General features: G+C 40.2%; 1 protein-coding gene across 2 annotated transcripts in view; it reads left to right on the forward strand.

Annotated features, from left to right (window-relative positions):
- Positions 1-15,980, forward strand: part of Myo3b (myosin IIIB) — a 430,473-nt gene that overhangs the window by 157,990 nt on the left and 256,503 nt on the right. For both annotated transcript variants that reach the window (XM_046447494.2, XM_046447495.2), the window contains exons 10-12: positions 12,417-12,513; positions 13,449-13,565; positions 14,621-14,725. In XM_046447494.2, coding sequence (XP_046303450.1) covers positions 12,417-12,513; positions 13,449-13,565; positions 14,621-14,725 — 319 coding nt within the window. The remainder of the gene's footprint in view (positions 1-12,416; positions 12,514-13,448; positions 13,566-14,620; positions 14,726-15,980) is intronic.

Below are 15,980 nucleotides of genomic sequence, written 5' to 3' on the forward strand. Positions count from 1 at the left end.
GTTTCAAGGTAACTATATTTTGCTGATTTTCTCCAGCTAACACCAGATTCCATTTTGGATAAATTTTTCCTACTCTTTCCTCTTTTCTCTGCCATTTCTGTTTCTGTGGCTTGCCTCTGGATAGAGAAACACAGAACAATTCTTGTGCTTGGTGCCTTTTTGAAGCACTGGGAACTTGTGTTTAAGCCCCAGGGAACTGAAATCCCCTTTCTTCCCTCGCTTTTGTTCCTATACACCAGGAATGGCCCCCTACCACCCACCTTCACAGACACAGCACAACCACCCCAAAGGAAAATGAAATACAATAAAACACAAACCAAGCCCCAAACAAAGCTAACACTTAAATACGGTAAGTCAAATCCAGAGTCTCCTCCTTGGCTTCCTGTTCTGAAATCTGCTGCAGAATAGTTTCTAAGACTCCTTTGGAAAGTTACCCAGCGTTGCGTGTTTGTGTGACTTGACCTGACCAGATCTATGTTCGCTTTTTAAAAACTCTTCTCCTTTCACCATAGAGAATTGTATCTCTCTTGTTTGCTTCCTCTAATTTCTCTTTATCTTTGTTAACTCCCTTTGATGTCCAAAGCCTCATAGGTGGCAGAGGCTTCTCATGGGGTCTTTATAATCTTGAGTTTCAGTCAGTAGTTTGGGTTTCTTTGAACAGTCACTTAAAAAAAATTACAACCTCACAAATAGGCATCAATACTTTAAACAGCCCTTTCCTTAGAAGGTAGAAAAATTAATTAATTCCAAAGGAAGCACGATGTGTGTAATTGACACTTACCCGGCCACCTTTCCCACATGGTGACTTCCTTTTAGCAACTGGCAAAGAGTTGGCTATGTAGATATTTTTTTGTTGTTGTTGTTCACCAGGAAAAACTGTCAGCCATCATTTAATGTTGATAAATGGATATATTTAAAGTTATGAGTTTCCAGTAAAGTTGGGAAAAGCAAAGAATAATTAAGGTAACATAGAATAATTAAGGAGAAAACAAAGAATAATTGCTGAGTGAAGCAAATGCCCATTAATTTTTTTTTTCTTTCTGCAAAAAGAGGGCTGTGCAGTAGGAAGATGTAGGAATCAAAACCACTAAGTCTGCCAGGCTTGAATCCCTGCTCACCCACTTACTGGATAAGTTAATTTTTATTTTTCTGAAGTTTCTTCTATAAAATGGGGATTATTTTAAGGGTTGAATCTTCATGTAAAATACTTGGAATACTGCTCGGAATAGAGTTAAATGTCAACAAATGTTAGTAGAAGGAGTAGTGTACATGGTCTATTTAATTCTTTTTAACACTAATTACCTCTTGCCCTTAATCCATGAAAAATTCATCTTTTTACCATATAAAATCATGACAATAAATAGAACTCAGGTGTATCAAATGTTAAAGATATCAATTTCTATCTCTTATTCAAAATCTAATTTATTCATTTATTCTTTATAGAGACATTTATGTGTGTAGGCCCTATGCTAAACATGGGTACTACAAAGGGAAATTTGATGCAGTTCCTGATAAAAAGCTAATAGTCTGGTGTGTGATATGGATAGGAATCAGATAAGAGCAGCTTACATGAAAAATACCTGGATAAAGAATGCCTGGGGTACCCCTAGAGCACCTGGGAAAAGACACCTACCCAACCTGGGATAGGGATGCTTGGGGAAGGCTCCTGGAACCAGGGGAAGATGGTGCTTGCATTGTCATGGAGAATGAATGGAAGAAAATTGGGGGAGGAGGTTTTTCTGGGTTGAGGGGAAAGGATGAGCAAAGGGCAAAGAGCAAAGGAGAGAGGGCTGGAAAGAGGTTGGGCTTGGGGAATTCGGTGAACAATTGGTTGACATCACTGGATCTCAGTGTGGAGCAGGTAGAAGGGGGAGCAGGTATGCAGGGTCAGGTCATGATGGGCCTCAGGACCTTGGACCTGTTCCTGAGGCAGGGGAGCCCCTGAAGAGTTCAAGCAAGGTTGTGTTTCAGAAGGGCGTTCTGACAGCAGCGTGCAGCGGGGACCAGGTACTGGGTGAGCTGTCATGGTGGGTATAAGGGCAAAAGGTGTTAGGGTAACAGTATTATCAGGGCTTCATGATGATTGGTTGAGGGAGAGTAGGGACTGAGGAAAGTACATCAGAGCCTATCCAAATGGAGCTGCTTTCCTGTCCTTGTTCACACTGCAATCAAATACAAATGGCCCAACACTAAGAGACAAGTCAAAAAGACTGCTCCCTCTCCCTATCCCATCAAAGGCAATGCCTAGTACTTACAGACATTACACATAGCTTCCAGCTCTCTGCCCACCACAGGATTCCTCAAAGGTTCAAACAGCCCTTCCCACGGACCCTCTGCCAGAGTGACTTAGATTTTGAGAAGGGATCCAGTGGAGTGAAAGTTAAAGCCCCATGGAAGGCTGCTCCCCCAAAGGCAAAGAAGGTCCTGACCACTTTTAGCATTTTCTCCAGGGGAGAGAGAAGCCTATAACTGCAGGGAAGAAGGCAGGTTTAAAGGATGGGGAAGACTGCACAGGGGAAGGAAACGGATCTTATGTAGTCGGAGACACTGAGACAGAAGAGAGGATAGAGGAAGCAAGAGGGAGTGGATCAAAGGTCCAAGAGGAAGGTTGGTTGGCCTTAGAGAGAAAAACCTGTAAGTTGGGAGCAATGCATAAGGGTTAGATAAAAATTCTGAGGAGGTAAAGGAGATACTATGAGGAAGCTCAAGTTGTAAGGTCTTTATCTTTCCAAAACATGAAGCAAGGTGATCTCAGAATTGGGAGTGGGCTTTGGATTCCAGAAAGGTGTTAAACCTTTGAAATAGACACTATGAGGAATATAATAAAGAGTTCATTAATGATAGAGATAACGATTGCTCAAAGGTATAGAAACACAGGTGTGGTGCATGCTTGTAATCCTAACAGCTCAGGGAGCTCAGCAGGAGAATTGCAAGTTTGAGGCCAGCCTGGACAACTTAGTGAGACCCTGTTTCAGAATTAAAAAAAAAATAAAAAATAAGTCTCTACTTATCTCTAGATGTAAACTCTGGTAAAGTGCCCCTAGGTTCAATCCCCAGTACTGAAAGAAAAGAAAACAAGAACCCGTGTGGAAGGCGATTGAATAGCATTCCAGTATAGTGAAGTTAATCAGTGTTTAAGGTGATGCATGCAGGACAGTATCGGACACTAGAAACTCTCAGAAAATGTACCATCGCCAACACCACCATTCCCATCTGTCATCTGGGGTGACTTTTAGCAACAAGGAACAGGAGTAGAGAAAGGGGTACTGCCTACATCCCACAGGGGCGGTGGAATCGGGATCCCTCTGCAAGGTGTGGGCTGGCAACAAAAAGACCACACAGACATGGAAGTAATTTTTTCACAAAACGGGGGTGGTGGGTGGTGTGGTGAGACGGCTCTGTGACCTTGAGCTTCCTCATAGTATCTCCTTTACCTCCTCAAGTTTTCTGAGTATTTTTTAATCTAACTTTTATGCATCTTTCCCAACTTACAGGTTTTTTTCTCTCTAAGGCCAACCAACCTTCCTCTTGGACCCTTGATCCACTCCTCTTGCTTCCTCTGTTATCTCCTCTCTTCTGCCTCAGTGTCTCCTTCTACATAAGATCTTTTTCCTTCCCCTGTGCAGTCTTCCCCATCCTGCTATCATGCTAGAAGGTGAGAGAGCAAAGATAAAGCATACACTGGGAATCCCTTTATTTATAGGGAAATTAACAAAGAATTCTTAATAGAATGTTCTTCACCAAATTAGGAAGGGAATGGCTGGTCTAGCCCCAATGGGTAATGCGTAGGTCCAGAGCCATGAAAAAGCAGACTTCTTTGTCAAGCAGAGGTGGAGGCCACCAGCATCATGCAGCCCACAGCATGCAATGCCAGACCAACACCCCCTTGGCTCAAGGCTGAGAGAGAATGCTTAGCATAGCTCATGGGTGGTCACCCACAAAGGGGATTGTGTGGTCTTCTCCAGGGTGGAGCTTGGCTTCAATGGACCTGATGGGTGGACAAAAGAAAGGCAGTCAAGCTGTTGTGGGGCAGGTCACTCAGAAAACACACCAAGTCCCAGTTTTGTCCAAATTGAAGAGTCTTTATTTAGCCAGCCAGCCGGAGCCTACTCCCTGCAGGATGCATAACTATCTCTACAAGGAACAGCCCTGAGCCTGAGCATTTTAGGATATTTAAAGGCAAATCTGCAAAACCCACATCCGGGTTGACATAGCTCAAGCAAGCAGATACAGAAGCTAAAAAATCAGTTAGCAGAACAACTCAGTCAACTACATCTTGGGTCCGAGCAGGTGCTAAACAACCATCCAGCAGGTAGTCAGCGGGGGCGAGAATCTACTTCAAAGTCATATAGGTCACCAAGACCACCATATCCTGGGATGAGTACATTTTGTGGGGTACAAAGTACAGAAGACAATATATATTTTTTTGAATTTAGCAGAAAACAGCTTTCATTTTGTTTTCTCAGAAATGGATCCCATAGCTGTCTCTTCATGGGAGCAGTAACAGAAATATTAAGGTGGAGACTAGAACAGTTGAGATGGAGTCCCTGCGGCCATACCTGCTTGCTTGTATGGCCATACATGCTTGCTCATTTAGCCATAGTGACTCTATTCTTGCTACTTCAGCAAGGAGGGAATTGTTACAAGTGGTCAGGTAGTTTTACCACAGCAATTGCTATTTTGTGTTGCCAAGTATGCTATGCTTGGTAACTATTAATGGGTACAGAGGTGTGGCTTTCCCATTGGAGAAGCATTTCTTACATGATATAGAGTCTCAGGGTAAAATGGAGTCTGTTTGGTAACTGCTCATATAGTCTGGCCCATAACAAAGCAAGGTTAGCAAACAATCCTTGTGGTTTCTAGAAGAACTGTGAAGAAGGCAAAGACAGGCTTATTGACTTTGAGGCTGAGCCCTGTCCTGGTACTGATGGTTACCATGGAGACGAAGAGCCGAATCAGAGGAGGATGGTGAGAAATGGGAGAGTAGAACTGAGATCTTGGAAACTTTTGAGAGATAATTGGGAACTTGGCAAAGCTGAGTTTATAGACAGCTTCAGTACAGAAGAAATAAAAGTTTTTCAGGTGTTGACAAGTTGAGGAACCCTGAGATCAGAATGTGAGAAGAATGAACAAAGCTATTGGTGAGAGATGGAAAAACCAAGGGTTGAAGCAGGGGAAGGGTAGAGAAGGGAAACTTGGGCCAGGTGCCAAAGAGAATGACCTCAGAGGGTGATGGGAGTGTTTTAAAAGGGAGAGACTGGATAGGGAGGACAGTGGTAGGCGGTCAGAACAGGAAATGTATGTCCCCTCAGTGAGCAGACGGGAGATAGTGCTAGACAGGAGCCAGATGGGAGATGGTGCTGGACAGTGTGGCCCATGAAATGCCATGAAATGGCACTCAAGAATACTCCAGACAAGGCTTGGAATCCTGGGGAGCTTGAGCATGGTACAGTTGAAGGTGCACCATGCCTGAAGGAAGGAGGGCTTGTCCTAAGGCCCCAGCTCACCTCTTCTGGGTCTAAGCTTTTCTGAGTATTGCAGCTTTTTGGAAAACCTGGCTGAGATTCATTCCTGTTTCACTACATGTGTATTATAGGTGTGTGTGTGTGTGTGTGTGTGTGTGTGTGTGACTATATCTATGTAGCTCTATAGAGGCACCTATGGAAAAGTGATATTTGGCCATTCCCTGATGCTGATGATGGTATATGCATAACCCCACTGGAATTTAAATTTTTCTGGTAAATTTCATTTATTTGGTTTAGGTACAATAAAGCAGTTATGGATCCAAGGCTTACTCTCTTAAAGGAGGTTATAAAGCTTTAAAATTCTGTGAACAATACTTGGAGGTTACATTGTTACTTAATCTATTAGGAATGCTTTTAAACAATTTGGTCATTTCCTTGATGTCAGGTCCTATTTCCTTGACCTTCAAAAGGACTTCTTCCCCAAACTAGTTTTGCAAAACCCTGAATTCATTAATATTACCTGCTATGTCATCTAACCATTAAAGTTTAGAGAAGCCGACTTGGAAACATGCATTTTATCACTTCATAAGAGTTCTTGAGAGAAGAGAAACCACTCTGTGGAATATGAATGGAGGTAGGGAAGGCCTGATTGGTTGTCATGACCATGAACTCAGCTGTGAGTCTCAGTAAAATGACAAGCATGTCATGCCCCTGCAGGTGACTTGGGGCTTGCTGGGACTGCAAATATTAAACCCTCAAATGCCAAGGGTCTACTGTAAGAATTACTTGGTAGAAGAATTGGTGCTGTTTTTTTTTTTTTTTCCCTGCTCTGTTTAATGGATTTTTGGTTCTGCCCTTGTAATTTGCCTGAGGCTGATTAAAACAATGACTTCAGTTATTTCTTTTCAACCTGCAGCAGTGACCTTTAAAAACAGATTTCTGACTGCTTACTTGCTGAGCTTTCCCCAATCAGTCTTGCTCACTCACTTGCGTCTACCTGCAAATGAGTGCACATGCACAGGCACACCCATGCATACACACACAGACATGCTATATTCTGTATGCTGAGGGTTCCTGGGTTCCCATGTACATGAATGACTCCCAGATGATTGCTTCATGATGTGCTGAAGTTCAACACATAGGAAGTTAAAGATCCTCCTGTTGCCCCAACAGAGAAGAAATAAGTCTGTATCCTGATATGATTAGGATCTGCTCTCGCTGTCTTTAACTGAGAGAATGAATTGATATTTAATTTTCTTCTGTTGTCATTGACTCTTGCTTCCTAGAGAAGGTGGGTATATTATCAAATCCTGTTTAATATAATTGATGATAAAATGCTGATTTATCATAATTCTGGCTACAAATGTGCTTAGTTGAAAAATGGTGTTACTATAGTGATTTCTATTTTTATATCTCTGAATTATAATGTTTGAGAGATATGATCTTAAGTTTGGGGTTAAGATATAGCTCATGTAGTTAAAGGTATCAGGGTGGTATTTCTGTCCATAGTTGACTGTCAGTAGAATAGTCACATGTAGATGGTCTGTCATTGTCATTCTCTTCCTAGGTCCACAAATAATTTGGAAGAAGTATTCAACATCACTTACTGGGGTAGCAACTGTCCTCTATGTTCAGTTTCAGTGTTCTCGTTCTGTATGCCAGGATTACAGGGTTAAGGGAATGGTCCCTGGGCTCTGTCCATGGCCATGAGCCTTTGTCTTAGAGTCTTGAGGGCCACCCCATTGAGCTCGAACCTTCTTCCTCATTTCCTCTCTTCTTTATCCCCCTTTTTGCTCCAGCCTCCATAGAGGTTACTTCTTCTGTATCTGTAATGTGGTGGGAGTATTAGTCATTGCATTAGTCAGCTTTCCTCACTGTGACCAAAATATTTCACTGAGTGGTTTGAAGGAGGGAAGGCTGATTTTGACTTAGGGTTTCAGAGGTTTTAGTTCATGTTCAGCCAGCTCCACTGTTCTCAGGTGAGGCAGAACATCATGGCGGAAGTGTGTGTTGGAGGAAATGCTCAACTCATGGCAGCCAGGAAGTCGGGAATTGGGGGGCAGGGGAGAGCAAAGGTCCAGAGAGAAGACAAACCCTTCCAGAGCACAACCCCAGTGACCTTCTTCCTCTAACTAGGTCCCTGCTCCTAATCCATTCAGCCATCAATGAATTAATCCACTGATGAGGTCAGAGCCCTCATGATTCCTTCACTTCCCCATAGGACCACCTCTGAACACATGAGACTTGGGGACATTTCAGATCCAAACCGTAACAGTCATTCTCTAGTCCTTCCAGTTCCATCTTTGGATGGAGGGGAGGGCTCTGAACTGGATTTGGAGCTTAGGCAGAGGTGACCTTCATGATCCTGCCACAGGGTGACTGTCTAAAAGACCACAGTGCAAAGAATAACTTCTCACTAGCATGTGGCTGAGGTTAGAAGAATTTGTTTCCCTTCCCTTGTTGAGTAGTGATTTAGAGCACTTCCTCTGTTGCTTTCTCCTCCATCATTGTTGGGGAAGGAGAATACCATGTCCTGTCTGCCCTGTGTGGAACTCTTGCAGCCCTGTTTGTTCCTGCCTATAAGGGCATCTCCACATAGGTGGTAGACAGGGAGAAGCTAAGGGGTAAGGAGTCAGCTGGGAGCAAAATCATTCATAGGACCAGCAGCTGGAAAAAACACTGCCGGGCCCTCTGATGGGTTGTTGGAGACATTCACATAGTATTGGTTTAACCATAGCACAGGTGTAGAGATTGAACAATAGGGAAAGCTGCCGCACTTCAGGAATTCATTGCATGGAGTAGGTCCTCCAGCATCTGAACGACTATGCTGCCATCTAAAGCTCCTTTCCCACACATGGGCTGGGTCAAAGGCATTCCAGGAAAGACCCCCATCTCCTATGCCTGCTGTTATCTTAAGGGAACTCCATCTCTGGCTCTGTCTTACCCATTCTGTTCTTGCTCTCCACTCACTTCTTTGGATTTGATGTTTCATACTCACTTAGGCCATGGACTCAGACACCAGTTCCCCCTTTACGAGTCCTGAAACCTAAGTCAACCCCACTTTATACCCTGACCCACCACTATTACACCAAACCCAAACTCCAGGGGACAGTCTAAGCCAGAGCTTATCTCTAAGCTTCGGCCCTCAAACTCCATTTATTATAGAATCTGGGATTGACAGTCAATAGGACCTCATAAATCACAAGTAGGAAATCTAGCCAAAGTCAATAGACTTTCCTGAAAATTGAAAATAACTTCGGAGCCATTAAAACTATAATGCCTTACTATATACTCTTGATTTAACAGAATGTCTTTTGATATTTATTTATACATTTGTATATCCATCTACATTTCTCCAAACTTTGAAATATTTAATCCAAGTATTTTTTTTGTTGGTGCTCTATAATTTTTGCAATTTAAAGGAATTTCATCAAGTCAGCAATAGATGCTATTCTCAAGTAAAGCACTAGGTGGCGCATGTGAATTTTAAGGAAAATTTAAGTTTGTAGTTAAATGTGACAATACATCATTTAATGCAGGAAAATTTTAAAAATCTTTCAACTAAAAATAGAGAAATATAAGCAATATAACAGCTTTATAAATATATGTAAAGTCCAAGATAAAGGTTTTCCAAAAGAGATAAAAATTGGAATCAATAATGTTTTTTCTTTTCTGTAGACCCTCCAAATCATAGAAGAAGGAAGAAAATTAAAGCTGGCAACAATTTTAGTGGGTACATTATTTGTTGGGGAAGGCAGATAGGGATATATCTATATAGCTATATATATCTTTATATTTTATATGTATGCGTTCATATAGAGATAGGTGGATTTTTTTTTTTTTTCCTGGTTGGAAAAGTAGTTGTCTGTCAGCCTGGAAATATCTTGCATCCTATATCAGTGTCTAGATTGCCAGCTTCAACTTGGGTAACAAATAAGTCTGAAGGATTTAACTTCCCATAAGCAGGGAAAGAGATCACACACTACTAGATCTGTGGGTAAAATATTTTAAATGCTATCTTTTATTTATAAAATATCATTGAGGAAGATTTTGGTGAACATTGAGCTTAGATTTACAAAAAAGCATCTGCATGATTCTTGTAGTTATATTTGGCAGATAGACATAAAGATTGCTGTGGCACACAAATAATCTGCTACGGGCCCCAAGGATAACAATTTTCATCATGGTGATATTGGATTGTGTATGTTCACACTGAAAATCAACTTTCTACTAGAGTATTTTTATCTGAGATTTTGTTAGTGTTTCCACCTTAGTTGGCTATAAAAATATCTTCCAACATGAAGCCTGACATCCCTGCATGCAGTTCAGGCTGCCTTTAAGTACAGGTCAGCAGTGATGGGAGTGTTTTCCAAAACCCAGGGGTGTTTTCCACTGGTTCAGTGATATTTTGAATTCTGATTTCCTTTCTCAATCTGCCTGTTACTGTTTACCTTTGAGCATCCTGAGATGGCTGCTTCTTTATATTCCATCCAGGGTATTTATTTGCTCTTAGTGGAGTGATAGATTAAGAGTGCTTACTCCATCTTGACTAGAACCAGATCTGTGGGCAATTTTTAAATTCCTATTTTTTTGATCAAATTATATGTAAAATAAACTCTAACTTAGCTTATTTCATATAATTATAAGAATTTATGAAGGAGATTAGCTAGCTGAATTTAATTTAATTGCTCCATTAATAAATGTTGCATTATTTTGCTTTATGATGAACTTTATGCAAAAAAAGTACTTAAATTTATGTGGAGAAGATTTTGGACAGGAAATGTGCACTCTCCTGTTGTCCTATTTAGCAAAATGGCTAGCTAGCATCAGGAAGCAGCTCTGAATAATAGTGAAAATCTGTATTTAAAACCAATTTCGTTTCTCTTTATGTCACCAATATGCAAGGACATAGACCAATAAATTGTTCTGTTGATAATTTGAAAATGCTTAGGTTATAAATTTGGTTTTATTAAACAAAATTGTCATTCTAATTTGTACCTTATATGAATTAGCAGTAAAACCGGTTCTAATAGTAGAAGTGACTAATAGCATGATTCAAATATGCCTCCTTTAAATGTATCAGTGATGGGGATTGGAAATTAAGATTTAATTTAAGAGGCTAGAAAAGAAAAAAAAGTCAATGTTCTATTTGCCCATTTTTATTGTGTTATAAGCCCAAGACTCAATATGCAGAGCTGAGGAGTTTGCTTCTTCCTTTTTATTTTTTCCACTTACTTTTGTGAAATGCATGTAGCCAAGGGTGAGGTGTATGTTCCCATTCCATGACTTCCATGTGGCACTTACAGTGAAACAAAGCCAGCTTCTGGGACCTGGCTAGATAAGATCATGTTCATCTTCTTATGCTGTGATGATGATGGGCATGAAAGTTGGCTGGGAAGAACCCGGCCATGATCCTTCTCTACTGGTGGGACATGGAGGTTATTTTACATGTAATTTTGCTTAATTAATGGTGTTCTGAGTAATGTGTGGAGTTATGCAAATTTATTCCATATTTTTGACAAGGATGTAAATAGGACTTGGTGCATTTTTTCAGCCTTTGTGCATCTTTTATATCCATGACTGACTATAACTGTTTTTACAGACTCCAGAGAGAGAGAGAGAGAGAGAGAGAGAGAGAGAAGAAAAACAAGTCATGAACGATTCTATTTATCAATGAAGAAAATTGAGATGCTAATCATTAAGGGATTTGCTGAATATCCCACACTCCATTACTCTCAAGCCTGAGACTAGGACCCAGAGCTCTTAACCTCTAGGCCAGTGCTTCTTCCAACACCACATGGAGTAGTGATAAGTTTATGAAGGGAATTATGGGAAGGCCCAATTTAACACTGAATTAATTTTAGACCCTGAAAAACTATATTTTGATATGCCAAAGGCAATTGTTATTTATTACCAACCAAATTTTTTAAATGCATGGTGAACAATGGCCCCAAGAGAAAATCCCAACATATACATAAAAGGACATATTTAAGGAACAAAACAAAACATATTTTGTTTCTAGTAGGAAACAAAACAAACAAACAAACAACCTGGAATCAGCCTAAATATCGACTAATATAGGACTAGGTAAATGAATTGGTATATATTTATATGATTAAAGTGACTGATTAGGTAGATAGTTTTAAAAATCATCGTGTTAAGTGAAAACAAGCCTGCAGAATGAAATCCACAATATGATATCATTTTTATAATGGAACAACAGAACCTATATATCACTCATGGGTATATATAAATTTTACCAATATTTAGAAATAGGCTGGGAAGATGTCTACCAAACAGTGGCCACCTCACTGTAATGGGACAAAGGTCATAAAGGGGTTTCAAATAAGCAAATAAGATAAAATGTAAACTGATCAATTCTTTGGTTTTTACTGTATTCTCAGAAGTTTGCTTTAAAAATATCTAACTAAGTTGGGGATGGTGCTGGCAGAACAGATGAAGGGACCTGGAAGGAAGGGAAGACTTACGATTGTACCCCAGTGAAACTCGGTGCTTGAAATGAAAACAGAAGGCAGAATGCCATTCGTGAAATTCCTTCCTAAAATCCTAAAATCTCAGGATTTTCATGACTTGGCTCTTTTTATATGAAATATTGCACATGGCTTGATAGTGATCTTACCACACCAACCAGGAAAGGCATGTATTCCTGGAAGTGCTGTGGTTAGATTTTAAGGAAAGTAAATATATGTGATGGGCGGGCCCATTTGGTAATGCTCCCCACTTGGCAGGAGAGAGACCCAGCTTATGTGCTCACCTCCCACTGGTAGCTCCACAGGGAGAGCCTCTGCACTCGGTTTACTCTTTATCTTCTCCATCTCTGAAGTCTCTTAACATGTCATGTGACAACACTGGGAACGAGCCATCCTCATTAAAACCTTCTGCTATGTTATTTACTGCCTGAATGCCAATACTCTCTTGATACATTTCTAGGCATGAGAGGATGCATACCAGGGGACCCTATCATGTGCAGGATGCTGAAAAATACTGCCTCGAGGATGATTTGGTCAATCTCGAGGTCCTGGATGAGGTACTGAATATTTAGTAGACAGTTCTCATTGGAGGCGTTTGTTGCATGTGAATGGTTTGACCTTTCTGTCGTAGACCATGTTCTTCTAAGGTCATTTGACAATTTAATTGTATAGCCAGGGGGTGAAACTCAGGGAGCATTCGGTTGCTGTGACTATGATCCTGTTTGTTTTCATTTAGAGCCCCTATAATGATGAAGAGAAAGAATTTAGATTTTTCCTATAAAGCCCATTATATGATAGGGCTAGATGATGGATTCTATCCCTGAAATTATTTTCTGCCTAATAAAAAATGGCAATTAACCCTCAAGATAGTTGTTTGTTCTTCATTAAGAGGCGCTTCATTTAGGGAAATAGTGAAGTTAATATAGCTCACATTCTAAAGCTGAATACTGTGATAATCCTCATTTAAAATATGCACATTTAATAGAGCCATTAATTGTGCTGGACCTGCTTCTGCTGAGTCTAACTCTTGGGAGCTTTAATTTCAACGACTGAATCACTAATGCATAATGTCAAAGTGTTCAATTCCATATTCCTACCACCTAGATTTTAAGTGCAATGCTTTGAGAAATGAAATTACTATTTTGTCTGTACTTTACCATAGGAATAGCCTAACCAAATTCTAAATAGAACATTTTGATTGGGTAAGACAAGTTTTTTTTTCCCCAATAACAAAAATTTTGTTGACTATTTCAATATCCTTTAACAATTCCTATTTTTTTCAGTATATTTCTATTTTTCTTCTTTCAAGACAAATATCTGTGCTATTTTAGTGACTTGAGATCAGTAGGATCCACCATATAATTTCAATGAACTACTTCAATCTTTTAGAGAATAATATTCTTATAGGACTAAATTCGTTGTTATTTTTAGAATCTCTAGCTTGGTTGAATATAATGTCTACTGCTCTCAATACCTCTTTTCCACTTCTCAGGAAACAATTATTCATCACTTGCAGAAGCGTTATGCAGACTCACTGATTTACACATATGTTGGAGATATTCTAATTGCCTTAAACCCCTTCCAAAATCTAAGCATCTACTCTCCACAGGTAAGGAATACTTTAAGAGCATGTGTTAGACAGGTTTTTTTTTTTTTTTTTTTTGCTGTTGTGACTGGAAGACCCACCAGAGCAATTGTAAAGGAGGAGATGTTTATTTGAGGGCTCATGTTTTTAGAGGTCTTGTTCCATAGACAGCCGGCTCCATTCCTTAGGACTCAAGGTGAGACAGAATATGATGTCAGAAGAGTGTGGTGGAGGGAAGCATCTCACATGATGATCAGAGAGCAGAGAGAGAAAGAGACTCCACTTGCCAGATACAAATATATACCCCAAAGGCACACCCCCGGGACCTACTTCCTGTAGCCACATCCTACTGGCTTTCAGTTACCACTCAGTTTATCCATCAGGGGATTAATTTATTGATTGGGTAAACCTTCTTGCATTGCTTCAGACATGAGTTTTTGGGGGACAGCTCACATCTAAGCCATAACAGAGCATAAGTCTCCTTGAAGAAATTCAAAATTACTAAAACTGGCCTGGGGTTGTTGCTTAGTGGTAGAGTGCCTGCCTAGCATGCATGAGGCCCTGGGTTCAATCTCCAAGGCTTCTATCAATTTGGTCAATCAATCAAATTAATAATAAATAAAATCACACAAGCAAATGGAAAGAAAGATGATGTGGTAATAAAATCAAGCCACCCTAGAGGTATATATACTCCAAACTGCAAATAATAATGCAACATACTAGAAAGGTATGGAGGGTAACTTTTTAAAGCAAGCTACAACAATAGCTAACAATTATCAAGTGATTATGACATGCCAGGCACTGGGTTGTGATCATTTCCCACAACTCTGTGACATAGGTGCTATTAGTAAGCCTGTCTGGCAGATGAGGAGACTTAGCACAAAGAAGTTAATGCCCTGGCACAGGCTCCCAAGAGCTGGAATTTGAACTAGGACCTGCAGACTGCAGAGCCTTCCTGAGACAGCAAGTTCCTACATAAGTAATACAACCTTGGTTTCCTGGGCAACAGATGGTGAAAGCATTAGATGGTCCAGTGGACCCTTAGAAGTTTCCTTTAAATTAGTTACTGTTTTCTTCAGTTTTCCAGGCTCTATCATGGGGTGAAGCGCATCTCGAATCCCCCCCACATATTTGCATCAGCAGATGCTGCTTACCAGTGCTTGGTTACTTTCAGCAAAGACCAGGTAGGGACCCACCTTTCTTTCCTACCAGGTACCCTTCAGCTCCTGAGTCTTCCTGGAACCTTTCCCTTCTGCTGCTGAGGCTGCAGGAAATGGGAAATGAAATCGCAGCTCAGGGCAGCTGCAACACTGATAAGGCCACAATAGCAGGAGAAAGCAAAGCCCGCTTGGAGAAATGTGAAACATTCACATTAAGAGCACTCACCTCTCATAATAAGTAATAAAGTTTCTAATACAAATACTGTATTTCACCACATAATCATTGAAGATTTATGCCAAGGGTTTTGTGTGTGTGTGTGTGTGTGTGTGTTTCAAAAAGGTAGGATACAACCATAATGTGATTCTTTTTTTTTTTTTTAAATTATGCCAGTATTACTCTAAATATAATTTATTATTAAACTGTCTTTCATTTAAGATTAGGATGCACAGAATACTCGCAAATATACATTAAAATGGAATAGTCCAAATGGGTCATTTTTTCATGACAGTTTAATGAACATTTTTTGTTTCTGGAAATAAAAGTTAACATTAATTGTAATTGATTTGTGCATTACAGTTGAAATATTACACTTGAGAAAATTTACTACAGCGTTGCAGAATATAAACTTAGAAAATTTAATTATCTGTGTCTAAAGATTCTGTACCACTATCACTGGTTAATCTGATACCTCGTCTTTGATATTGTTCATATAAGATGTGTTTACTGTGAGTACTGCAGTGCTCTAAACCAACCACACAAGTTGAAAGTCACCTTTCAGAAATATACTGACAATGTGCATGCACTGCCCTGAGAATCCCAGGCTTCAGGCTCGCAGTGCGTGAGAAGACAAACGTGCACCCATACACCACTGGTGAACACATTGCTCTCTTTACCTTTTAAACAACATGAGAAATAGAATTGTGCCTCATGATGATTATGGAATGAAAGGTTCTAAAGCAGTTTTTTTTTTTTTTTTTTGTACCAGGGATTGAGTTCAGGGGCATTCAACCCTGAGCCACATCCCCAGCCCTATTTTGTATTTTATTTAGAGACAGGGTCTCACTGAGTTGCTTAGCTCCTCACCATTGCTGAGGCTGGCTTTGAACTCAAGATCCTCCTGCCTCAGCTTCCCAAACCACTGGGATTACAGGCACGTACCACCCATAAAGCAGTTTTTAGACTGAAAAAATAGGTGCAATAGTTATGTGGTAGTGATGATCATGTGGTGAAAAACGGTATAGTGAGAACATGATTACATGACAATGATAATAATAAAAA

Source organism: Marmota monax, unplaced genomic scaffold (genome assembly GCF_021218885.2).
Source record: "Marmota monax isolate L192 unplaced genomic scaffold, Marmota_monax_Labrador192_F-V1.1 WCK01_AAM20220418_F8-fsc00007, whole genome shotgun sequence".
Classification (NCBI taxonomy): domain Eukaryota; kingdom Metazoa; phylum Chordata; class Mammalia; order Rodentia; family Sciuridae; genus Marmota; species Marmota monax.